General features: G+C 46.2%; 1 protein-coding gene across 1 annotated transcript in view; it reads right to left on the minus strand.

The window, feature by feature from the left end:
* Positions 1–952: 952 nt before the first annotated feature.
* The window catches only part of DCTD (dCMP deaminase), a 67,707-nt gene continuing 42,926 nt past the window's right edge, over positions 953–25,733 (minus strand). Inside the window, exons 5-6 of the mRNA XM_077279556.1 lie at positions 2,333–2,429; positions 953–1,498 (exon numbers count right to left, since the gene is read on the minus strand). Of these exons, the coding sequence (XP_077135671.1) occupies positions 1,417–1,498; positions 2,333–2,429 (179 nt within the window). The 3' untranslated portion in view covers positions 953–1,416. The remainder of the gene's footprint in view (positions 1,499–2,332; positions 2,430–25,733) is intronic.

The following is a 25,733-nucleotide window of genomic DNA, read 5'->3' on the forward strand; positions in this document are numbered from 1 at the left end:
CGGTGTACATAGGTGATCCGATAGATGATATTACGCAAGCCATGGCGGCACAATCTTTCTTGAGTAGAAAAAAAAAATTCCTCCTTCAGTAGCAGCTGAGGAAGCCCATGTGAAACGTGCGTTGGGGCAGTCTGTCATCTTACTAAGATCCACATAGGTAAGAATCAATACTTTACATCTTGGATTGTTGAGTTGCCATTTTGTGGGCTCAAACTGTAGTTTTTTGTTTTGTTTGTTTTTTCCACTATATACCTATAGCTACACTCAACTTGACACTTGTCCTGGTTTGGTCATTTTTCTGGACCTTCTAATGACATCTGTCCATATCTGCAACTTCGGATATACTTTTTAGGAACAGGATTCCCCTGATCTATATACTATTTAGTATCCAGACTTTTACCAGAGTCCGAAATTATTTATTTTGTTCTTTATGATATCATGTTTTATTGATTATTGTTAGTAAATATTATACGATACTTTAATAAAAAGATTTGTATAATATGTAAAGACCTTTTCAACTCCGTTTTTTCAGCACTGAGGAACCCTGTTACTGCCTCTCCGACTGCATCATCGTTAAGAAATATCTGCGTATGCAACGATTTCCTCACATTCCGAATTAGAAAATAATTACAGGGAGCCAGGTCTCAGTTGGGTGGATGGTTAAGCTCCAAGACTGCTGTGGTTTCCACAACTTTCATCTACAGCCTAGCTCAGACCTGTCTTTTAAACCTTTATATTCTCTCCTGTGACAGTCTACACTCCTGGCTTTGTTGCTTCCGGCACGACCTACACTGCATGCCTTCATTGTAGCCTAGTCCACTATCCTGGTCCTTGCCACTGTGCCATCACCCTTGGTCCTTTCTGGTCAGTGGATCCACCTCAGCAGGCGAACCCTAACAAATTGCAAGTTCTAGTGCTTACTGACAAATGAAAAATTACAAAAGAAAATCCGTAAGGTACATCATAAAAGTTTAATAGAAGCATAAAAAGAAAAAAAAGTACAAAGTAGTAAAACCTACCAGAGCAATGAAAGAAAACATTTTAAAACAGGATATACTATGAAAGAAGAAGTGCAGCCTACAGATCAGACTCCTGAAGTTGGCAAGCAATAAAAAGGTACAGAAGTTAAATTACTGCAGCCATGTAACAACCCATTCCACGTGTGCAGGCCTTGCAGGTACAGTATATGAAACATAACAGTTAAGCAATAGTGTTCACGGCTCTCGGGAGCCATTTCTTCAGCGCATTATTAAAAAAATAAAAACAAAACACTTTTCATTGATTGCCATTGAGATGAGACAAAAGACTTCTAAAGAGAAAAGTATATAACAGGCTTGTCTATCCCCTCCCTTATGGCAGCAGGTGATGTCTATAAAGCAAAGATGGCTCATGGATCATGAGGTAGCCATCAAGTCTTCACAATACGGGAGGACCTCTCTTGGCGTTATTGATCGAATCAAAGTCAATGACTATAGTTTTCCGCTTGGGTACAAATTTCCTTAAAAAAGAAAATATATAGGTTAGTTATGTGCTGAAACTCACTTTCTATCAGTAGAAGAAGAGAAAGGAGGAGGAGGGAGGAAAACATTGCTTAGCCCTCATGCTCTCTCCGGAGAAGCCAATTATAGTGCCCCATGCAGAGAGAATCCTTAGAAGGGATAGACTGAAACAAAAAGACACATGGGGTTGCTGAGGCTGTGTGTTTTTCAGCTAACAGAGATCATAAATTATCAGGAAAAGAAAACATTTCTAACAACTGAGCTCCAGGAGTTGGTTTCATTGCTAAAGTTTTTTCCCTTTGTGCAAAATGTACTGCCCCGTTCTTATTCTCTTTGTTGAAGTTAATTTAAAAACTTGTAGTATACTTGTGTTAAAGATAACGCTCGCCTTCTTTATCGGGGAGACGCCCATAAGAGTGCAATACAATGAGATGGTCTGGATTTAGGGTTTGTATTCAGAGATCCCCTTTACAATTCAGTGAAGCTAGAAGTAGAGCTGGTCATACACTTTAGATACCTGTTGGTCGACTGTCATCTGTCCCCCCACCCCCATACATTAGCATGCTCGAATGAGACCCTTGTGGATATCAGATAGGAGGCCGACACTGTGCATGGCCAGCCGAACTATCCATAAGGTGTAGGCAAAGTAACAAAAATAAGCATAAAAACCTGCTATAACTACTCAGCATTGGTTTACAATGGGTGTGCTGTGCTATATACTCTAACTTTCCGGGTGTTTAGGTGTTTAAGCCATTTCCCATCAGAGTATATATTATACAGTATACCAAACTTTTTACCATTTTAAAAAGCATAACAAAACTTGGTGGTCTTACGTATATTTGATCCCAGTTAGATCAAACATGTGTCTTGCAGCTTTCATTTCTGGTGTATCATGATACTTGTCCGACATGAATATGACTTCTTTAATACCTAGAAAAATATACATACATTTATGAAGTCAAAACCAAACATTTTGTTTGTCATTTAATGGGCCCATTTAAGAAAAGAGATTGGCCATATAATATGTGGTCAATTCTGTACTTAAGATCACCTATCCTGGAATGCATGGCCCCATCCTTATTCTGGTATGATTGGCCCCATCCCCTTGCTGGTATGAGTGACTGGCCCCATCCCAGTCCTGGTATCCATGGCCCCATTAGAAAAGATTTAAGAAAAAAAGATTAAAATTTTTACTCCTACCTTCCTCTGCTCCCTCACAGTCGCAGCGTCCTGCTCCGGTGCCAGCAGCTGCTTAATGCTTGTAAGCAGCGCATGGCGGGGACATCATGCGCTGCTCACAATGACTTATGACTAGTGTTGAGCATTCCGATACTGCAAATATCGTGTATCGGCCGATATTCGCTGTATCGGAATTCCAATACTGAGTTCCGATATTTTTGTGATATCGGAAGGTCCTATAAGTTCCCAGGCGTGTGCGGTGCGTATGGTTCACAGGGTCTGGAGGAGAGGAGACTCTCCTTCAGGCCCTGGGATCCATATTCATGTAAAAAATAAAGAATAAAAATAAAAAATCTGGATATACTCACCCCTCCGACGGACCCTGGACCTCAGCGGTGCAACCGGCAGCCTCCGTTCCTAAGAATGCAGTGAGTGTAGGACCTACGATGACGTCGCGGTCTTGTGATTGGTCGCGTGACCGCTCATGTGACGTCATCGAAGGTCCTTCACTCTCTGCATTCTTAGGAACGGAGGCAGACGCTTGCAGCGGTGACAGCCAGGGTTCGTCGGAGGGGTGAGTATATCCATATTTATTTTAATTCTTTATTTTTTACATGAATATGGATCCCAGGGCCTGAAGGAGAGTCTCCTCTCCTTCAGACCCTGGGAACCATCAAGGATAGTTTCCGATATTTGTGTCCCATTGACTTGTATTGGTATCGGCTATCGGTATCGGTGATATGCGATATTTTTTGGATATCGGCCGATCCAAGCCGATACCGATACTGTCAAATATCTGACGGTATCGCTCAACACTACTTATGACCATTGTACCAGTCCACCTCTAAGGGACTTCTACTGTCAGCTATTTGATTCCTTACTGGAAATCTGTGTGAAAAGGAAGGAGGTGAAAGCCCAGAGATTTTAACCCCTTAACCCCCAAGGGTTGTTTGCACGTTAACGACCGGGCCAATTTTTACAATTCTGACCAGTCCCTTTATGACATTATAACTCTGGAATGCTTCAACGGATCCCACTGATTCTGACATTGTTTTCTCGTGACATTGTACTTCATGATCGTGGTAAAATTTCTTTAATATTACCTGCATTTATTCGTGAAAAAAAAAACGGAAATTTCACAATTTTCCAACTTTGAATTTTTATGCCCTTAAATCACAAAGATATATGTCACACAAAATACTTAATAAGTAACATTTCCCACATGTCTACTTTACATTAGCACAATTTTGGAACCAACATCTTTTTTGTTAGGGAGTTATAAGAGTTAAAAGTTGACCAGCAATTTCTCATTTTTACAACACCATTTTTTTTTTTTTTTAAATTTATTAGGGACCACATTTTGAGGGGTCTATATGATAGAAATACCCAAGTGTGACATCTTTCTAAAAACTGCACATCTCATGGTGCTCAAAACCACATTCAAGAAGTTTATTAACCCTTCAGGTGTTTCACAGGATTTTTTGGAATGTTTAAAAAAAAAAAAAAAATTATGAACATTTAACCCCTTCCCGACCTTTGACGCCACGTAGGCGTCATGAAAGTCGGTGCCAATCCGACCTGTGAAGCCTATGTGGCGTCATGGAATGATCGCGTCCCTTCAGATCGGGTGAAAGGGTTAACTCCAATTTCACCCGATCTGCAGGGACAGGGGGAGTGGTACTTCAGCCCGGGGGGAGGCTTCACCCCCCCCCCCCCCGTGGCTACGATCGCTCTGATTGGCTGTTGACAGTGAAACAGCCAATCAGAGCGATTTGTAATATTTCCCCTATGAAAATGGTGAAATATTACAATCCAGCCATGGTCGATGCTGCAATATCATCGGCCATGGCTGGAAAACCTAATCTGCCCCCCCCACTGCCACCGATCGCCTCCCCAGTCCTCCTTTCTGCCCCGTACTGTGGTCCGCTCCCCTCCGTCCTCCTGTCCGCTCCCCCGTGCTCCGATCCCCCCCCCCTCGTGCTCAGATTCCCCCCCCTCATACTTACCGAGCCTCGCGGTGTCCGTCCATCTGCTTCATGGGCGCCATCTTCCAAAATGGCGGGCGCATGCGCAGTGCGCCGGCAGATTCGTTCCAGGTACATTTTGATCACTGTGATAAAACCTATCACAGTGATCAAAATAAAAAAAAAAAAAAAAAAAATAGTAAATGAACCCCCCCCTTTATCACCCCCATAGGTAGGGACAATAATAAAAATAAAGAAAATATATATTTATTTTTTTTCTTCCCCCACTAGGGTTAGGGTTAGAATTAGGGTTAGAACTAGAGTTAGATCAGACTATGTGCACACATGGTGCGAATTTGGCTGTGGATCCGCAGCGGATTGGATTCGTAGCAGTTTTCCATCAGGTTTACAGTACCATGTAAACCTACTGAAAACCAAATCCGCTGTGCCCATGGTGCGGAAAATACCGCACGGAAACGCTGTGTTGTATTTTCCGCAGCATGTCAATTCTTTGTGCGGATTCCGTTTTACACCTGCTCCTCAATAGGAATCCGCAGGTGAAATCCGCACAAAAAACACTGGAAATCCGTGGTAAATGCGCAGGTAAAACGCAGTGCCTTTTACCTGCTGAGTTTTTCAAAAATGGTGCGGAACAATCTCACACGAATCCGCAACGTGGGCACATAGCGTTAGGGTTGGAATTAGGGCTAGGGTTGGAAATAGGGTTAAGATTAGGCTTGTGGTTAGGGGTGTGTTGGGGTTAGGGTTGGGATTAGGGTTAGGGTAGGGATTAAGGGTGTGTTGGGTTAGGGGTGTGTTGGGGTTAGGGTTATATCTAGAGTTGGGATTAGGGTTTCGGGTGTGTTGGGGTTAGTGTTGGAGTTAGAACTGAGGGGTTTCCACTGTTTAGGCACATCAGGAGTCTCCAAACGCAACATGGCGCCACCACTGATTCCAGCCAATCTTGCGTTCAAAAAGTCAAATGGTGCTCCCTTCCGAGCCCCGACGTGCGCCCAAACAGTGGTTTACCCCTACATATGGGGTACCAGCGTACTCAGGACAAACTGGGCAACAACTATTGGGGTCCAATTTCTCCTATTACTCTTAATAAAAAATTGCTTGCTAAAACAATTTTTGAGGAATGAAAAAATATTGTTTTATTTTCACGGCTCTGCGTTGTAAACTTCTATGAAGCACTTTGGGGTTCTAAGTGCTCACGACATATCTAGATTAGACCCCCTCAAGGAACTTGTTTCCAAAATGGGGTCACTTGTGGGGGGTTTCTACTGTTTAGGCACATCAGGGGCTCTGCAAATGGAATGTGACGCCCGCAGACCACTCCATCAAAGTCTGCATTTCAAAACGTCACTACTTAACTTCCGAGCCCCGACTTGTGCCCAAACAGTGGTTTACCCCCACATATGGGGTATCAGTGTACTCAGGACAAACTGGGCAACAACTATTGGGGTCCAATTTCTCTTGTTACCCTTGGGAAAAAAAAAATTGTGGGCTAAAAAATCATTTTTGAGAAAAAAAAAAAAATATTTTTTATTTTCATGGCTCTGCGTTATAAACTTCTGTGAAGCACTTGGGGGTTCAAAGTGCTCACCACACATTTGATTAGTTCCTTGAGAGGCCTAGTTTCCAAAATGGGGTCACTTGTGGGGGAGCTCCAATGTTTAGGCACACAGGGGCTCTCCAAACGCAACATGGTGTCCGCTAATGATTGGAGCTAATTTTCCATTCAAAAAGCCAAATGGCGTGCCTTCCCTTACGAGCCCTGCCGTGCGCCCAAACAGTGGTTTACCCCCACATATGGGGTATCATCATACTCATGACAAACTGGACAACATTTGGGGTCCAATTTCTCCTGTTATCCTTGGGAAACTAAAAAATTCCGGGCTAAAAATCTTTGAGGAAAGAAATATTTTTTATTTTCACGGCTCTGCGTTATAAACTTCTGTGAAGCACCTGGGGGTTTAAAGTGCTCACTATGCATCTAGATTAGTTCCTTGGTGGGTCTAGTTTCCAAAATGGGGTCACTTGTGGGGGAGCTCCAATGTTTAGGCACACGGGGGCTCTCCAAACGCGACATGGTGTCCGCTAACGATTGGAGCCAATTTTTCATTCAAAAAGTCAAATGGCGTAGCTTCCCTTCCGAGCCCTGCATCCAAACAGTGGTTTACCCCCACATATGCGGTATCGGCGTACTCAGGACAAATTGGACAACAACGTTCGTGGTCCAGTTTCTCCTTTCACCCTTAGGAAAATAACAAAATTGTTGCTAAAAGATCATTTTTGTGACTAAAGTTAAATGTTAATTTTTTCCTTCCATGTTGCTTCTGCTGCTGTGAAACACCTGAAGGGTTAATAAACTTCTTGAATATGGTTTTGAGCACCTTGAGGGGTGCAGTTTTTAGAATGGTGTCACTTTTGGGTATTTTCAGCCACATAGAACCCTCAAACTGACTTCAAATGGGAGGTGGTCCCTAAAAAAAAAAAAATGGTTTTGCAAATTTTGTTGTAAAAATGAGAAATCACTGGACAAATTTTAACCCTTATAACTTCCTAGCCAAAAAAAATTTTGTTTCCAAAATTGTGCTGATGTAAAGTAGACATGTGGGAAATGTTATTTATTAACTATTTTGTGTCACATAACTCTCTGGTTTAACAGAATAAAAATTCAAAATGTGAAAATTGCAAAATTTTATTTTCCCAAGGGTAACAGAAGAAAGGGGACCCCAAAAGTTGTTGTGCAATTTGTCCCGAGTACGCCGATACCCCATATTTGGTATATTTGGTGGTAAACCACTGTTTGGGCGCATGGGAGAGCTTGGAGGGAAGGAGCGCCGTTTGACTTTTCAATGCAAAATTGACTGGAATTGAGATAGGACACCATGTCGCGTTTGGAGAGCCCCTGATGTGCCTAGACATTGAAATCCCCCACAAGTGACACCATTTTGGAAAGACCCCCTAAGGAACTTATCTAGATGTGTTGTGAAAACTTTGAACCTCCAAGTGTTTCAATACAGTTTATAAACGCAGAGCCATGAAAATAAAAATTCTTTTTTTTTTTTCCACAAAAATCATCTTTTAGCCCCCAGTTTTTTATTTTCCCCAAGGGTAACAGGAGAAATTGGACCCCAAAAGTTGTTGTGCAAATTGTCCCGAGTACGCCGATACCCCATATGTTTGGGTAAACCCGTTTGGGCGCATGGGAGAGCTCGAAGGGGAAGGAGCACCGTTTTACTTTTTCAACGCAGAATTGGCTGGAATTGAGATCGGACGCCATGTCACGTTTGGAGAGCCCCTGATGTGCCTAAACAGTGGAAACCCCGAATTCAAACTGAAACCCTAACCCCAACACACCCCTAACCCTAATCCCAACCCTAAATGTAATCCAAACCCTAGTTTTAGCCCCAACCGTAACCCTAAACGGGAAAATGGAAATAAATACATTTTTTTTAAATATAATTTTTCCCTAAGGGGGTGATGAAGGGGGGGTTTGATTTACTTTTATAGCGGGTTATTTTTAGCAGATTTTTATGATTGACAGCCGTCACACACTAAAAGACGCTTTTTATTGCAAAAAATAGTTTTTGCGTTACCACATTTTGAGAGCTATAATTTTTCCAGATTTTGGTCCACAGAGTCATGTGAGGTCTTGTTTTTTGCGGGACGAGTTGATGTCTTTATTGGTACCATTTTCGGGCACGTGACTTTTTTTATTGCTTTTTATTCCGATTTTTGTGAGGTAGAATGAACAAAAAATATAGTTCTTACCGATAACGGTATTTCTCTGAGCCCATGACGGCACCACGGAGAGAGGGGATCCGCCCACCAAGGACAGGAAACCTACAGATAAAAAGGCGATACCACTCTACCGCATCAGTTGTTTACTAGAGAACGATGGGAGACACTGGAATAGCTTATTAATTAGTTTTAACATTACTTAAATTGAGATACCGCGTGACCTAACCATATATAAAAAGCATATGGCACTATGTTAGTGTGCACACCCATAAGTGAAGGGAGGGAATGTACGGGTGCCGTCATGGGCTCAGAGAAATACAGTTATCGGTAAGAACTATATTTTTCTCTGACACCCATGACGGCACCACGGAGAGATTTGCAGAGATTGTACATTCAGGGAGGGACCACCACTTCCAGAACCCCTTTTACCGAAGGTAAGGTCTGAAGAGGAGATAAGGTCTAATCTATAGTGCCTATAGAATGTGAATGGTGAGGACCAGGTAGCAGCTCTACATATCTGGTCAATTGAAGCTCCGGCCTTCTCCACCCAAGAAGTTGCTATTGCTCTCGTTGCGTGAGCCTTGACATTCCCCGGGACGAACATTCCACTTGATTATGACAGGCTGATGGCATCCGTGATCCATCTTGCCAAAGTGGCTTTGGAGGCTTTTTTCCCCCTTCCGGGGACTTTGAAGACACACACACATAAAAAAAAAAAAAAAAAAAAGAGGCATCCTCCCTACTCTCTCTGGTGGCTTCTATGTACTGCATGAGACATCTCCTGACATCTAGTGTATGTAATGATTCTTCCTCCTAATTTTTAGGGTTGGGACAAAAGGAGGGAAGAGATATCTCTTGAGTTCTGTGGAACCGGGATGCCACCTTCGGGGGGTATGCTGGGTCTATTTTGAGAACGACCCTATCCTCTAGAAACTGTGTAAGGAGGGTCAGCAGATAGCGCTTGTATGTCGCAAACTCTAAGAGCAGATGTGAGGGCGACGAGCAGATATGTTTTGAGGGATAGGAATTTCAATGGGATATCTCCTAAGGGCTCGAAGGGAGGTCTAGTCAGGGCTTTAAGGACCAAATTAAATCCCATTGAGGGATAACTTTTACTGGAAGCGGTCTTGATCTACCTGCTGCCCTGATAAACCTGGAAGCCCACCGATTCCCTGCCAAATCGTAGTTAAATAGGGCTCCCAATGCTGCCACGTGGACTTTAAGGGGACTCGTGGCTAGACCGATCTCCAACCCGTTTTGTAAAAATTCTAATTTGGCTTTAAGAGGGACCTCTTCCCCCTATTTTAGCGCCTGATGAAAGGAATTTTTTCCAAATCTTCCCATACTGTTTTGTCATAACCAGTTTCCTACTTTGTAAAAGAGTAGATACCAGCCCAGGAGAGAAACCTCTGCTTTCTAGTACCTTCCTCTCAAATGCCAAGCTGTCAAGTGTAAGCTCGTAACTTGTGGATGGTGGACTGGGCCCTGGGAGAGTAAGTTTGGATGGTCTGAGAGTACCCACGGGTCGGATATCGAAATTCTCCTCATCCAAGAGAACCAAGGCCTCTTCGGCCAGAAAGGGGCTATTAAGATCACATGAGCCCCGTCCTCCCGAATCTTCCTCAGCACTGCCGGAATCAGAGCAAATGGGGGAAACGCGCAAGCCAGCTGATGTAGCCATGGGATCAGGAACGCATCCAACGCCACTGGATTCCCCAGAGGAGTTATGGAGCAAAAATAATTTACTTTTTTGTTCAGGTTGTTTGCAAAGAGGTCTATGTTGGGTACCCCCCATTTTTCTGTAATCTGGGTGAATATTGCCTGATTTAGCTACCATTCCCATTGCTTTAGACGGGAACGACTCAAAGTCCGCTTAGTAGTTGTCTGCCCCCTTTATATGCAGACTTGTCAGAGATAGAAGATTGCTCTCGGCTATTTGAAAGATTCACTCGGTTACTCCCATCAGATTTTGGGAGCGAGTACCCCCTTGGTGATTCAGGTACGCCACTACTACCCTGTTGTGAAGTATATCGTGGCACTACTGTGTTGGTGCACAAGGTAGGTTCCCCAAACCAGTGAACATAGAATACAGAAACTTGGCACTCAACTTGGTAACGTGGAATATGCTTTTTTTATTTCAGATAGCAGTCCCAGTATATAAACGTTTCGGTCTGTTATGGACCTTCTTCAGTACAACTAGGTTGAAAATACATCACAAAGGGTGTTTAACCATTGTATGGTAACAACATCAAATGAAGTTATAAAAATAACAAAGAAATAAAAGGGATAGCTAACAAGGTAAATCTAACAACAATTTTAGTGAGTATGTGATGGATCAAGGGTAGGGGAGGTAAGGAAAGGTAGAATAATTACTACTACCCTGTTGTCTGACATAACTCTGACATGGTGAGAGTTAAGAGCCCCCAAGAATTCCAGCAGAGTGAACTTGACCGCTAGAAGTTCTTTCATATTGGAAGATTCTTTTGCTAGAGACGCCGACCAGGTGCCTTGGGCTACTAGGTTCCCCAAATAAGCCCCCCACCCACTGGGGCTTGCGTCCGTGGTTACAATTTTTGAAATTGTGGTTACCCACGGGACTCCCTGGGAAAGATTTTTTTTGCGATGTCCACCAGATTAGTGACCGAATTGTGCACGGAGACAATCTTAACCGACCTTCTAAATGCCCCCTTAGAGAGACTTTTTCTGACAAAATTTGCCATTGGAGGTCCCTCGAATGGAGTTGAGCCCATTGGACCGCAGGGATGCATGAAGTCATGGATCCCAAGAGGGACATAGCCTGGCGGAGAGTTATGGAGGGGATAGCTTGTATCTTGGATACCATCACTGTTATTTTTTGTATTTTTTCCCCGGGAAGGCGACATTCCTCCTTTATGGAGTCTAGAGTGAGACCTAGATATTCCTGGACCTGTGAAGGCAGCAACCTGGACTTTAAGTTTATCAGCCAGCCCAGCTCCTCTAGAGAACGCATTGCTGTTTCTAGCTGATTGCTGCAGTGTTGGGGAGAGGAGCCTATCACCATAAAGTTGTCTAGGTATGGTACAATCAGGGTGTCCTGTTCTCTCAGATGAGCAATTACCTCTGCGATTAGCTTTGTGAATATTCTTGGGGCTATGGCTAGTCCGAAGGGTAGGGCTGAAAATTGAAAATGGTATAACACCCCCCTGATGTAAACTGCTATCCTGAGAAACCTCTGGTGATCCCTGTGGATAGGGATGTGATAGTAGGCATCCTTCAGGTCCAGGACTACCATGAAACACCGAGGAAACAGCATTTTTATAGAGGTCTTTATTGTTTCCATCTTGAACGCTTGTAACTCTAGGTATTTGTTCAGGTTTTTCAAGTTTATGATAGTCCTGTATGACCCGTCCTGTTGTGAATTCTGCTCTTGGGCTCTCTCCGGTGGTTGTTAGTGGTAGTGCAGTGGTCTCTGGATTATAAGCTGGGCAGGTGTCTCTGCTTTTTGCTGTGCTATTAGGTATTTAGGTTTGTAGGATCCTTCAATCCCTGCCAGTTGTCCATTGTATCTTGGAGGGATTGCATCTCTGTCTGGCTCCACTGCCCTGCTGTCATTTCAGCTCAGGTAAGTGCCTTGTTTTGGTTCTCTGTAGCACGCATGCAGTGTGCTTTTATGTGCAGTGCAATCTATTGTGTTTTTGTCCAGCTTGACTTGTTTGGATTTTTCAGTCATGCTGGTTTCTCTGGAGATGCAGATATACATCCTATGTCTTTAGTTAGATGTAGCATATTGTATCTTCTGCTGTGGATTTTTCTAGTGTTTTAATACTGACCGCTTAGAACTCTGTCCTATCCTTTCTATCTAGCTAGAAGGGCCTCTTTTGCTAAACTCTGTCTTTTCTGCCTGTGTACGTATTTCCTCTTAAATTCACAGTCAATATTTGTGGGGGCTGCCTATCCTTTGGGGCTCTGCTCTGAGGCAAGATAGGATTTCCCATTTCCATCTTTAGGGGTATTTAGTTCTCCGGCTGTGTCGAGGTGTCTAGGCCTGGATAGGTACATCCCACGGCTACTTCTAGTTGCAGTGTCAGTATTAGGATTGCAGTCAGTACAGGTACCACCTACTCCAGAGATAGTCTCATGCGGCTCCAGGGTCACCGGATCATAACACTGTCCGGTTTTCTCCTCAGGAACAGAGGGGAATAGTATCCTTGCCCTCTTTCTTATGGACGAACTTCCAGAAGGACTCCCTTGTCCACTAGTCCAATGACCTCGTTTTCCAATGCCAATTGTTCTTCCACTGAAGACCTTGGAGATGTTATCATAAAGGAGGGGCAAGGGGTTTTTAGAAATGTCAGTTTCAGCCCTGATTTTATTATGCCCAGGATCCATGGGCTGCTGGTAATTTTCTCCCAGGCCGAGAGAAAGAGTGACAATCTCCCCCCCACCTGGGGCAAACCTTCATTGAGGTTTCCTGTTGTTGCTAGTGTTTTTATTAAAAACAAAAAAGGATTCTTGTTTCTTATCCTCCCATTTTTTCTGGTTCTTCCCTGGCTTTTTACGGAAAAACCTCTTGCTCCGAAAGGGCCTTCTATAAGAGGGGAAACCGAGGGAGGGAAAAGACTTTTATCCCCCACCTTCTCTAGGATGTCATCTAAGGTGGGACCAAACAGGAATTCCCCCTCACAGGGAATGGTACATAATTTTGATTTTGTCTGTAAGTCCCCCGGCCAGCACTTAAGCCAGAGGGCGCGCCTAGCCGCGTTAGCGAAAACTGCTGATCTAGCAGCTCATTACCGGCAAAGAGTTTAGTATGGAGTCACGGGATGTTTTCCCCTTTAAGCTGGCCTTCCAGTTGGTCTAAACAAACCATTAACGAACGGGATGTGCATGTGGCGGCGACTGCTGGCTTTAGACCTCCCCCAGCTGCTTCCCAGGAAATTTTGAGAAAGGTGTCAGCCTTCTTGTCCATGGGGTCCTTCAAGACCCCCATGTCCTCAAATGGGAGGGCAAATTTCTTTGATGCCTTAGCTATGGCGACATCTAGTTTGGGGGCTTTTTCCCAGGAGGAGCAGGATTCATCCTCAAAAGGGAGGAGGAGGAGGAGGAGGAGGAGGAGGAGCAGGATTCATCCTCAAAAGGGAGGAGGAGGAGGAGGAGGAGGAGGAGGAGGAGCAGGATTCATCCTCAAAAGGGAGGAGGAGGAGGAGGAGGAGGAGGAGGAGGAGCAGGATTCATCCTCAAAAGGGAGGAGGAGGAGGAGGAGGAGGAGGAGGAGGAGGAGCAGGATTCATCCTCAAAAGGGAGGAGGAGGAGGAGGAGGAGGAGGAGGAGGAGCAGGATTCATCCTCAAAAGGGAGGAGGAGGAGGAGGAGGAGGAGGAGGAGGAGGAGCAGGATTCATCCTCAAAAGGGAGGAGGAGGAGGAGGAGGAGGAGGAGGAGGAGCAGGATTCATCCTCAAAAGGGAGGAGGAGGAGGAGGAGGAGGAGGAGGAGGAGCAGGATTCATCCTCAAAAGGGAGGAGGAGGAGGAGGAGGAGGAGGAGGAGGAGCAGGATTCATCCTCAAAAGGGAGGAGGAGGAGGAGGAGGAGGAGGAGGAGGAGCAGGATTCATCCTCAAAAGGGAGGAGGAGGAGGAGGAGGAGGAGGAGGAGGAGCAGGATTCATCCTCAAAAGGGAGGAGGAGGAGGAGGAGGAGGAGGAGGAGGAGGAGGAGCAGGATTCATCCTCAAAAGGGAGGAGGAGGAGGAGGAGGAGGAGGAGGAGGAGCAGGATTCATCCTCAAAAGGGAGGAGGAGGAGGAGGAGGAGGAGGAGGAGCAGGATTCATCCTCAAAAGGGAGGAGGAGGAGGAGGAGGAGGAGGAGGAGCAGGATTCATCCTCAAAAGGGAGGAGGAGGAGGAGGAGGAGGAGGAGGAGCAGGATTCATCCTCAAAAGGGAGGAGGAGGAGGAGGAGGAGGAGGAGGAGCAGGATTCATCCTCAAAAGGGAGGAGGAGGAGGAGGAGGAGGAGGAGGAGGAGCAGAATTCATCCTCAAAAGGGAGGAGGAGGAGGAGGAGGAGGAGGAGGAGCAGAATTCATCCTCAAAAGGGAGGAGGAGGAGGAGGAGGAGGAGGAGGAGGAGCAGGATTCATCCTCAAAAGGGAGGAGGAGGAGGAGGAGGAGGAGGAGCAGGATTCATCCTCAAAAGGGAGGAGGAGGAGGAGGAGGAGGAGGAGGAGCAGGATTCATCCTCAAAAGGGAGGAGGAGGAGGAGGAGGAGGAGGAGGAGGAGGAGGAGGAGGAGGAGGAGGAGGATGAGGAGGATTCATCCTCAAAAGGGAGGAGGAGGAGGAGGAGGATGAGGAGGATGAGGAGGATTCATCCTCAAAAGGGAGGAGGAGGAGGAGGAGGAGGATGAGGAGGATGAGGAGGATTCATCCTCAAAAGGGAGGAGGAGGAGGAGGAGGAGGAGGAGGAGGAGGAGGAGGAGGAGGAGGAGGAGGAGGAGGAGGAGGAGGAGGATTCATCCTCAAAAGGGAGGAGGAGGAGGAGGAGGAGGAGGAGGAGGAGGAGGAGGAGGAGCAGGATTCATCCTCAAAAGAGGGGAGGAGGAGGAGGAGGAGGAGGATTCATCCTCAAAAGGGGGGAGGAGGAGGAGGAGGAGGAGGAGGAGGAGGAGGAGGAGGATTCATCCTCAAAAGGGAGGAGGAGGAGGAGGAGGAGGAGGAGGAGGAGGAGGAGGAGGAGGAGGAGGAGGAGGAGGAGGAGGAGGAGGAGGAGGAGGAGGAGGATTCATCCTCAAAAGGGAGGAGGAGGAGGAGGAGGAGGAGGAGGAGGAGGAGGAGGAGGAGGAGGAGGAGGAGGAGGAGGAGGAGGAGGAGGAGGAGGAGGAGGAGGAGGAGGAGGAGGAGGAGGAGGAGGAGGAGGAGGAGGAGCAGGATTCATCCTCAAAAGGGGGGAGGAGGAGGAGGAGGATTCATCCTCAAAAGGGGGGAGGAGGAGGAGGAGGAGGATTCATCCTCAAAAGGGGGGAGGAGGAGGAGGAGGAGGAGGAGGAGGAGGAGGAGGATTCATCCTCAAAAGGGGGGAGGAGGAGGAGGAGGAGGAGGAGGAGGAGGAGGAGGATTCATCCTCAAAAGGGGGGAGGAGGAGGAGGAGGAGGAGGAGGAGGAGGAGGAGGAGGAGGAGGAGGAGGAGGAGGATTCATCCTCAAAAGGGGGGAGGAGGAGGAGGAGGAGGAGGAGGAGGAGGAGGATTCATCCTCAAAAGGGGGGAGGAGGAGGAGGAGCAGGATTCATCCTCAAAAGGGGGGAGGAGGAGGAGGAGCAGGATTCATCCTCAAAAGGGGGGAGGAGGAGGAGGAGGAGGAGGAGGAGGAGGAGGAGCAGGATTCATCCTCAAAAGGGGGGAGGAGGAGGAGGAGGAGCAGGATTCATCCTCAAAAGGGGGGAGGAGGAGGAGGAGGAGGAGGAGCAGGATTCATCCTCAAAAGGGGGGAGGAGGAGGAGGAGGAGGAGGATTCATCCTCAAAAGGGGGGAGGAGGAGGAGGAGGAGGAGGAGGAGGATTCATCCTCAAAAGGGGGGAGGAGGAGGAGGAGGAGGAGGAGGAGGAGCAGGATTCATCCTCAAAAGGGGGGAGGAGGAGGAGGAGGAGGAGGAGGAGGAGCAGGATTCATCCTCAAAAGGGGGGAGGAGGAGGAGGAGGAGGAGGAGGAGGAGGAGGAGGAGGAGCAGGGTTCATCCTCAAAAGGGGGGAGGAGGAGGAGGAGGAGCAGGGTTCATCCTCAAAAGGGGGGAGGAGGAGGAGGAGGTTTCATCCTCAAAAGGGAGGAGGAGGAGGAGCAGCAGGATTCATCCTCAAAAGGGAGGAGGAGGAGGAGGAGGAGCAGCAGGATTCATCCTCAAAAGGGAGGAGGAGGAGGAGGAGGAGCAGCAGGATTCATCCTCAAAAGGGAGGAGGAGGAGGAGGAGGAGGAGGAGGAGGAGGAGGATGATTCATCCTCAAAAGGGAGGAGGAGGAGCGTATCTGAGTCTGCATCGTCACTGTCTAATAGAAGAAGAAGAGTGAGACGTATCTGAGTCTGCATCATCACTGTCCGTATTAGACACCGGAGACGGGGACCTGTGCCTAGTCTTCCTCCATTTTTTCCTCTTTTAAAAGGGATCTAAAGGTGTCTTCTACCTGTTTTTTCTATCAGGGTTTTGGAGGTCGGCTGCAAACCCGGGAAGCCCTTCGGACACTGTTTGCTGTATACACATTACAAAGCCTTTTCTCCCAGGTAGTTGGAAGGTCTTCTCTACCAAGGGCACAAATCCTATGCTTAGTTTTGCCTAAGCTTATCTTCCCCTAAAAGTAAAAAGACAAATATATACCCTTACGGTCACTGACTTTCACGAAGATCACTTACCACCTCACGGACCCATATATACCGGTTGGGGATGCTCTGCATCTGTCCTTTTCCGGACGCCGTACTGGACTCCTTGCTATGCTGGGACCTTTGGCATTTTTTACCGGTAGTATCTTGGTGTCCTTTTTGCTGTCGCCGTTTTTGCTGCTGCGGCGATGCTGGTGGTGATTCTGGTAAGGGTGATGCCAGGTCGCTCATGGTGCCTCGGCTGTAGGCTGTGGCTATAGGCTGCGGCTATAGGCTGCGGCTTGTGCTGCTGCTGTGCCACCGGAGCAACTAAACAAGGCACAAGGCGATTGCCGCCGCTTAATTTAATTGTGCGCCTGCGCAGTAGCGCTGCTTGCCGGCGCATGCGCAATGGCCCGCTATCGCGTGATGCCGTCCAAATCTCCCGCAGTCGGCCTCAAGATGGCGCCACGCATAGCACGCGTGAGACGCTGCACACCGGAGCCCCCGGATTTTGCGCAGCTTGTAGGCTGATGTTCGGGAGGAAGAGCGCCATTCTCCCTGCAGCCACAGAGGGACCCCCCGGGATTGCTGCCGCATCTTACCAGAGGAGGTGGCCGTGAACTCCATGCCACCTCCGCCGCTCACCCTAGAGGCCCACTATCCCCAGCGGTGGCGCTTCGGGTCACCACACCAGCCGAGGCAGGGGGACCCCCGCTGCCTGAGTCGGACTGATTGGTCCCGGAATTCAACGACGTCTTCTTGACAGTAAGCTGTAGGTCTCCCATCAAGGATAGGAAACCAACTGATGCGGGAGAGTGGTACCGCCTTTTTATCTGTAGGTTTCTTGTCCTTGGTGGGCGGATCCCCTCTCTCCGTGGTGCCATCATGGGGGTCAGAGAAAGCCAGCTATTCATGAATTTCTTTTGGGGGGGTGTTTATACCGATCCACACTTGGTAAAATTGATAAAGCAATTTTATTCTTCGGGTCAGAACGATTGATTACAACAATACCTCATTTATATCATTTTGTTATGTTGGGACGCTTTTATATGATACAAACTTTTATATAAAAAAAAATAAAAAAATTTTGCACCGCTTTATTCTGAGGACTAACTTATTTTTTCGCTGATGCTGTATGGCGGCTCATTTTTTGCGGGACAAGAAGAAGTTTTCAGCAGTACCATGGTTATTTATATCCATCTTTTTGATTGCGTGCTGTTCCACTTTGTTTGGTGGTATGATAATAAAGCGTCGTTTTTTGCCCCTTTTTTACGGTGTTCACTGAAGGGGTTAACTAGTGGGACAGTTTTATAGGTCGGGTCGTTACGGACGTGGCGGTACCAAATGTGTACTTTTATTGTTTTTTTTATTTAGATAAAGAAATGTATTTATAGGAAGATTTTTATTTTTTTTTGTTTTTTTTTTGTTTAAACACATGTAATGTGTTGCAATGCACTGTGTCAGATCAGCGATTACAGGCATTGCAGGGAGGCCTCCCGGCGCCTGCTCTAAGCAGGCGCTTGCAAGCCTCCTCCCTGCAGGACCCAGAAGGCCCCCAGCGGCCATTTTAAAGGGGTTAATATTTTTTATGACAGTGAGGCAAAACATTTCACTGCCTTGATTTTTAGACAATGTTTTACTTCAAAGAAAGAATTACTGAACAGCGACAATGCAGGGGCGAATATTTATTTAATTTTTTTTTACAAAGGGGACTATGATTTAAAAAGGGGTTGTCCAGGTAGTTCTGCACACTGAGGATTCTCCAGTGCTGGCAGTGGCAGTCAAGTGACCACAAATATATATGATATGCATACTGCTGGACACATTCTGACTAGACAGTTTCCAGTTTCACGCAAAATACTTATTGAGCAAGGCCACGCCCATCTAGTTGTAATGTGTCTGGTAGTATGCATATCGCTCCCAACACCAGAGAATCACGCAGTACGAGGATTCACAAGTCTGCAGTCAGAGTGACTGCAGACTTGTAGATTAAGACTGGACAACCCCTTTAAAAGGATAAGAACACATTTAATAAATTAATGTAAAATGCGGGAATCTAAGCTAAAAATAAAAATGTATTTATTTAATCTGGCTTCATTACAAAAACAATACAAAACAAAAAAAACACAACACTTTACACCACTTGGCTTTTACAGGTTATTTTCCTGCACATTGCTGGCTTCTGAATTAGTTAATTGAGCATCTGTCAGTCACCTTGTTCTCAAGGGAAGTTCTTAACTCATGTCTTTCTGAGCTTCTCTTTTTTTAATGACAAAAAAACCAACCACTTGTTGAGCAGAACATACTAGGTGTGAAGAACTTTGAAAAAGACAGATTTACAATTAGAATTAGTTTACTGATGCATTTTCAGTTAACATTCTGTAGTCAGCAGTTGGCAGTGCAATAGTAGAAAATAAGGCTTGTGAAAAACATGGAAATATAATTTGATGTCAGTCATTTGTATCCCATCTGGCATGGGATTAAAAAAAAAAAAAAGCACCTTCAGTGTGAAGCTGTATGAGAAAACCTAGCTCAGCAATGGGGAGGGAGTAGGGGTGGGTGGGCTCAATGTCAAAGGCTGTGAGTGACAGATCTTGCACCTTGACCAGGTCACAACAGGACAAAGGCCTTCTTGCAATAGAGTCATGCTGAAGCTGCAGACACTTAGAACATTCCAGAAACATAAATCCATAAAGGAGTTATGGATATTGTCCCAAATGTACATAGGTTCTTTCCCCAGAACATGGAGGACGCCCTCCTGGCTCTTGACCCGTTCTAGCACCCAGGGACATGGAGATACATAAAACAGCTAGGACAAACCAGATAGCAAAGCGGTGTTTGGTCTTAATGCGTAGCAGGGGCCCGGATGAATCTGATGGCGCAAAAACCACCTCTCGAGGACTGTAAGGAATTATGACCCATCTTAGGTTTTGGAGTTTTTAGCTGCAGAGACAAGGGGAGGGGATTAAGATTCAGCCCAGAGAGCAGGAGGGGAGTGACCCAAAGGGGATAAAGGCTAGTGTAAGGGCATGTGGGCTCTCCGATGCGCTTGCTGGTCACTATTAAAGTGGGAGCCACATCGAACAGCGTGCTTAGAAGGGACCAAGGAGACAGCTGTCAGCTCATGCCCCCTTGCGGCCAGCAAACACACAGTCGAACATCAACCCAGTAATTGACATTCCGCTTATCTTTTGTCCACCACCATCTGCATATCTGACCATTGTATATGTGTAATCAGTGTATATAGTGTATTGCCTAGTGTGCCCTTAAGGCTATTAAATATATAATTTAACCTTGGGCTGCTCTTATCTCGATCCACAAGGACGTTTCTCGGCTTAACTTTTCATGCTATCGGGGCTGGTTTCTGTCCTGATACAAGTCCGGTCCGTTAACGAGATTATATCTATTAAGGAACTGGGGCAGTCCTGCTGGGACGGCAATACTCGGCTTCACTGGCATTTGTGAAAGAGGCCTCTCAACCTCTCGGGGTTGTGAGCGATTGTGGTGCCGTGTCAGTAACTGCGTGGGCCACATCCTCTCACTCCCTGTGCCTCCCTGGGCCCGTGTGAACAGGGGGCATTTGCGTAAAATTGTACCAAGCTGACCTTACTTGTCCCCAGGGGGTTTGGAAAGCCACATTGGTGAAAGTGGGGAGATTGTACTAAGTGACCTGTCTGATGTAATATTGACGTCCGGCTGGGTGGCGAGGTGGGATTCATCCTTCACAAACCTTATGGTTCCACAGAAAAGATATAAGCATGGCTTATCGCCCTTTACTCATGTTCTACTGCCTAGCTAGCAACCATGCCACCAACTAAGGTAGAGTAAGCCAAGTCCTAATGATTTCCTTATAATAAAAATGTACTGTGCAAAACTTTTTTGGTAACGTATATACTCGAGTATAAGCAGAGAATTTCAGTCCATTTGTTTTTGGTTTTTTTAGGCTGGAAGTGCCTTTCTCAGCTTATACTCGAGTCGTCCCAGGGGTCGGCGGGGGAGGGGGAGCGGCAGCTGTCACATCATACTCACCCACTCCTCGTGCGATTGCTGCAAGTCCTCCCTGCATCACTGTTGTCCCAGCGCAGCAGCTCTTCCTGAGTTCAGCGGTTACATGGTACTGCTCATTAAAGTAATGAATGTGGACGCATCTCCACTCCCATAGGCGTGGAGCACACATTCATTACATTAATGAGCGGTACCATGTGACCGCTCGGCACTGGAAGGAGCTGCCGGCCAGGGATGGAGAAGCAGGGCAGTGCCAGGAGGGGGCAAGTATGGCGGTGGGAGGGTGAGCCATGCGATATTCACCTGTCCCCGTTCCAACGCCGAACTCAGTCTTCCGCATCCTCTGGCTGTGACGTTCAGGTCAGAGGGCGCGATAACGTGGTTAGTGCATGCCCTCTGCCTGAACAGTCACTACAGAGAGCGGGAAGACACAGCGACGCACGGCGGTGGAACGGGGACAGGTGAATATCGCAAGTGCCGGGGGCCTGAGCCAGCAGCGACATCGTCACCTCGCCCCATAGCATGCCGGTGTTCCCGCCTGCTCAGGACACTGGCACCTCTCCCCCAGTGACGAGAGGAGTGTATGTTTTTGTTTGTTTTTTTTAAATCGCAGCATATGGGGCATATTATTCTATTGAGCATCTTATGGGGCCATCAACCTTTGCGCAGCATTATATGGGGCATATTTTGTATGGAGCATCTTATGGGGCCTATCATGAACTGTATGGAGCATTATATGGGGCTCCTGATTCAATATGGATATTCAAAAACATTTAACCTACTGATGTCTCAATTTTACTTTTATTGATAATCTATTTTTATTTTTGAAATTTACCAGTAGCTGCTGCATTTCCCACCCTAGGCTTATAAGCGAGTCAATAGGTTTTCCCAGTTTTTTGTGGCAAAATTAGGGGCCTGGGCTTATACTTGAGTATATACAAAAACAATGTCATTAAAAACTATAGAGTCTTGGAAATTATAATATGCCCCCCAGAGACCTGATTTTAGACTGTCTGGGATAGCATGAAGAGAAAGATTTGTGCAAGCGACATCCAAGGAAGATCTGTGGTTAGTTTTCCAAGATATTTTGAACAATCTCCCTGCAGAGTTCCTTAAAAAAAAAAAGTGCGCAAGTGTGTCTAGAAAAGTTGATGCCTTCACGCTGTTTTGAAGGTAATGAGTGCCCACACCAGATTTTCTCCCCCCCCAAAATTTCAGAAGTAATTTAAACATGGATTGTCTAGTCAGAAAATATATTTTTTTTAGATATAATATCAGGGAAACCCCAGTTGATAGAGGGGCGTTTCCAGGTCAGTGCTTGATTAAGCTGCTCTGGAAAATTGATAGTTGCATGACCAGTGGTTACAATGAGAAACAAGACTTAATTTGTTTTAACCCCTTAGTGATGGAGCCACTTTTTTTTTTTTTTTTTTTAACTGATCAGTGTCACTTTATTTGGTAATCACTCTGGAACGCTTCAACAAATCCCAGTGATTTTGAGGTGTTTTTTCGTGACACATTATACTTTATGATAATAGTAAGTTTAGGTCGATATGTTTTGTGCTTATTTATAAAAAATATTGAAATTTGAAAAAAATGTTAAACAATTACCAATTTTCAAATTTTGAATGATTATCCCTTTAAGCTAGAGAGTCATACCACAGCAAAACATTAACAACATTTCCCTGATGACTGCTTTACATCAGCACCATTTGTATAATGTTCTTTTATTTTGTTAGCATTTTAGGAGGTTTAAAAATGTAGCAGCAATTTTTAATTTTTTCTAGGAAATTTACAACATTTTTTTTTAGGGACCTATCCATGTTTGGAGTGACTTTAGGGGTCTCATATATTGGGAAACCCACAAAAGTTATACCATTTTAAAAACAGCACCCCCTGAAATATTGAAAACTGCAGTCAGGTAGTTTACTAACCCTTCCGGTGATTTTCAGGAATTAATGCAATGTGGCATGACAAATGAAAAAGTGTATTTTTTTTTTTTTTACCACCTAAATGTTGCTAACTTGGTGGAGGCGTGGCTATGGAGTAAGTGAAGGAAGACGTGTTATGGGAGAGCTCCTCAGTATCCTGCTACCATTCTGTCCATTGGACCCCTATATTGGCATATACCTCACCGCTGCCGAGACTCCTGGAAGCGCAGAGGCTACTGGCCCCTGGAGAGGGCTGAAGTGGTGACTGGAGAGCGTCGGTGAGGGAGAGAGACCGGCGGCACGGTGAGCCCTGCATGTGACGGCGGCCATCTTTCCGGCGGGCGCTCCTGTGACACAGGGCACGGCGCTGCAGATAACGGCAGCTGAAGTTCCTCCTCGGCTTTCGGAAGGCAGCGGACGCCTGCAGGTGAGAGCTGCAGGGCCTTGGTCCGGCGGGAGAGAAGAGGAGGCTGTACTGGTGACGGGGACGGCTGTGTGCGGCGGCCATTGCTGAGGCGCGTGCCTCTGCAGCACAGGGGGCAGCGCAGCTTCTCATTACCACAGCGCAGCTGAGCAGCGCATATCAGTTTCTCATAGACTCAGGGACAACGTGGTGTGAGCTCTGAAAGATTGAGCCCCACGTTCCCCCATAAACAACTCCTCAGCCGGCTGTACTTCTAATTGGAGACCTCCTGGCCCCCCTTAGCCGTTATTGCCGCTACTTGGAACTTTCCCTATTGCAGGAACTGCCGTTAATTTCCAACATATATCTCCTGATAATACATCAGCGCGCCTCCTGGTCATAGAGGCTCACAGCAGCATTGCATACTATATACAATAACTCTGGTGTGGCCGCTAGGCATTGCTGTGATCCTGATTTGGACCGCCCTGCTGCGTCACTCACTGGTCAATCATGCAGCGCACAAAGAATACATCTGCAGCTGATAAACTTAAGAGTTTGCTAGGAGTGATGCCCAAGATAATGCAAGATCTCTTAGGAATAGCTCCTCACAAGCCCAGCGGGGGAAAAACCGTCCTTCTGATAATATTGATGAGGTTGAGCAAGATGAACTGACTCTTACGCAAGCATCTGCACAATTAATGCAAGCTATATCTCTGACTAGAACGTCCCTTTCTGAGCAAATAGAGGATGTGCACACTGAGGTGGGACGTCTAAGACAAGACATGCAAGCTATGAAGGGACGTATGACGGAAGTGGAGACAAGGGTGTCTCAGGTAGAAGACACCATTAAACCTATGAGGCAAAATTGGCAAAAGTTGCTGGTTCCACGAATGCCTGGAAGCAAAAGGCTGATGATTTAGAAAACAGAATGCGTCGCAATAACATTCGCATCATAGGTCTGCCGGAACGTGCGGAAGGCCAGCAGCCTGAAAAATTCTTGGAGGATTAGCTTAAGTCCTCGTTGGGAGACGCATTCTCCCCAATGTTCTCGGTGGAAAGAGCCCATAGAGTTCCCACCAAACCTCTTCCTCCTGGAGCTCCGCCTAGACCTTTTCTGGCGCGTATCCTCAATTGCAAGGACAGAGATGCTATCCTGCGGCTGGCACGACAAAAGAGTCCCATCAAGTTCGACGATGCTACAATCTCAATATTTCCAGACTTCTCCGCTGAGCTCCAGAAGCAGCGGGCAAGATTCGTAGATGTCAAGAGGCAACTTAGAGATAAGAACATTATTTATTCCATGATCTACCCGGCGCGTCTGCGGGTTGTCAGCAATGGTTCCTCCCTATTCTTCACTGACCCGTCAAGAGGCGGCGGACTGGCTGCGCTCTCGTGGGAAGTCTAATGGAGCAGAACCCTGAAGATTCTAAGCTGATCTACAACTATTCAATTGTTGAATTGGAGCTCTCCCTATGAGCGTTTAATACACCAATAATACCGGACGCTGGAATCAGCGGGGGTATCCCCAGGTTTATTCAAGAATGGGAGCATTGAATTAAGCTCCTGGATTATTCAGTTCTTGTTAAGTTGTTTTTTTTCCTTGTTAAATTTAACTAGCCTCAGTAGGTATTTAGGTAAAAACCGCCTTCGACACTGTTACAACCTTCTATGCGTAGTATGTGGACTCTTATTATTAGGGTCAATACATATGTCTTTAATGGGTGGATATGGGGTCTGAGCTAATATGTATGACGTGGAACATACGGGGTATTAAATCACCCCGAAAGAAAATTAAGGTTTTTTTCTCAGATAAGGCGGTACCATCCCCATATTGTGGTCCTGGTGGAGACACATCTGACCAGAGACACGGCCAAATGTGTACAGAAGCCTCGGGTACAATGGCATGCTCACGCATTTCACACTAGTTACTCGAGAGGGGTGTCATTGTTAGTACATAGAGATGTCCGATGGGAGGCCCAGACGACTCGACGGGATCTGGAGGGACGTTTTGTTTTTGTCCATGCATTAATTGATTCCCGCGAATATGTCATATTGTGTATTTACAACCCTCCTCCGGCCAGTACCTCAATACTTAAGATGGCAATGAGCTTTGCGTTAAATTACCCAGATGCACATGTTATTTGTATGGGTGACCTCAACCTAATTATGGACAGTGATCTCGATAGAGTCAGATTGGGAGATGGATCTCCTGGGGATCCCCTGCCCTTCCCCCTTCTTCGGCCCCGACTCAGCTGGCACTGTTCATAGAAAATAGCGGCTGGGTGGACCTGTTGAGGGTGAGCCATCAGGGGGAGAGGGGATATACCTGTCACTCATCCACTAAACGTTCTCTCTCACGTATAGACTATATTTTTGGATCCGGCAACTTAGTGCAGTGGGTGGATAATGTGGAACACGGTAATAGGGGAGTCTCGGACCACAGCCCAATTATACTTAAACTCGTGTTTAGGAAGATGAATAATGGTAGAATATGGAAGTTAAATCCCTTCTGGCTCAAACTAATAAATTCAGATGATAAAACGGTTGATCAGTTGAACTGTTACATCCAATCCCACGCAGATCTTCAAAATATTTATTTATTCTGGGATGCACTTAAGGCATATTTAAGGGGCTGTCTATCTTCTACAATCTCTCATATCAAAAAGATAACGTCAAGGGAG

Source organism: Ranitomeya variabilis, chromosome 1 (assembly GCF_051348905.1).
Source record: "Ranitomeya variabilis isolate aRanVar5 chromosome 1, aRanVar5.hap1, whole genome shotgun sequence".
Classification (NCBI taxonomy): domain Eukaryota; kingdom Metazoa; phylum Chordata; class Amphibia; order Anura; family Dendrobatidae; genus Ranitomeya; species Ranitomeya variabilis.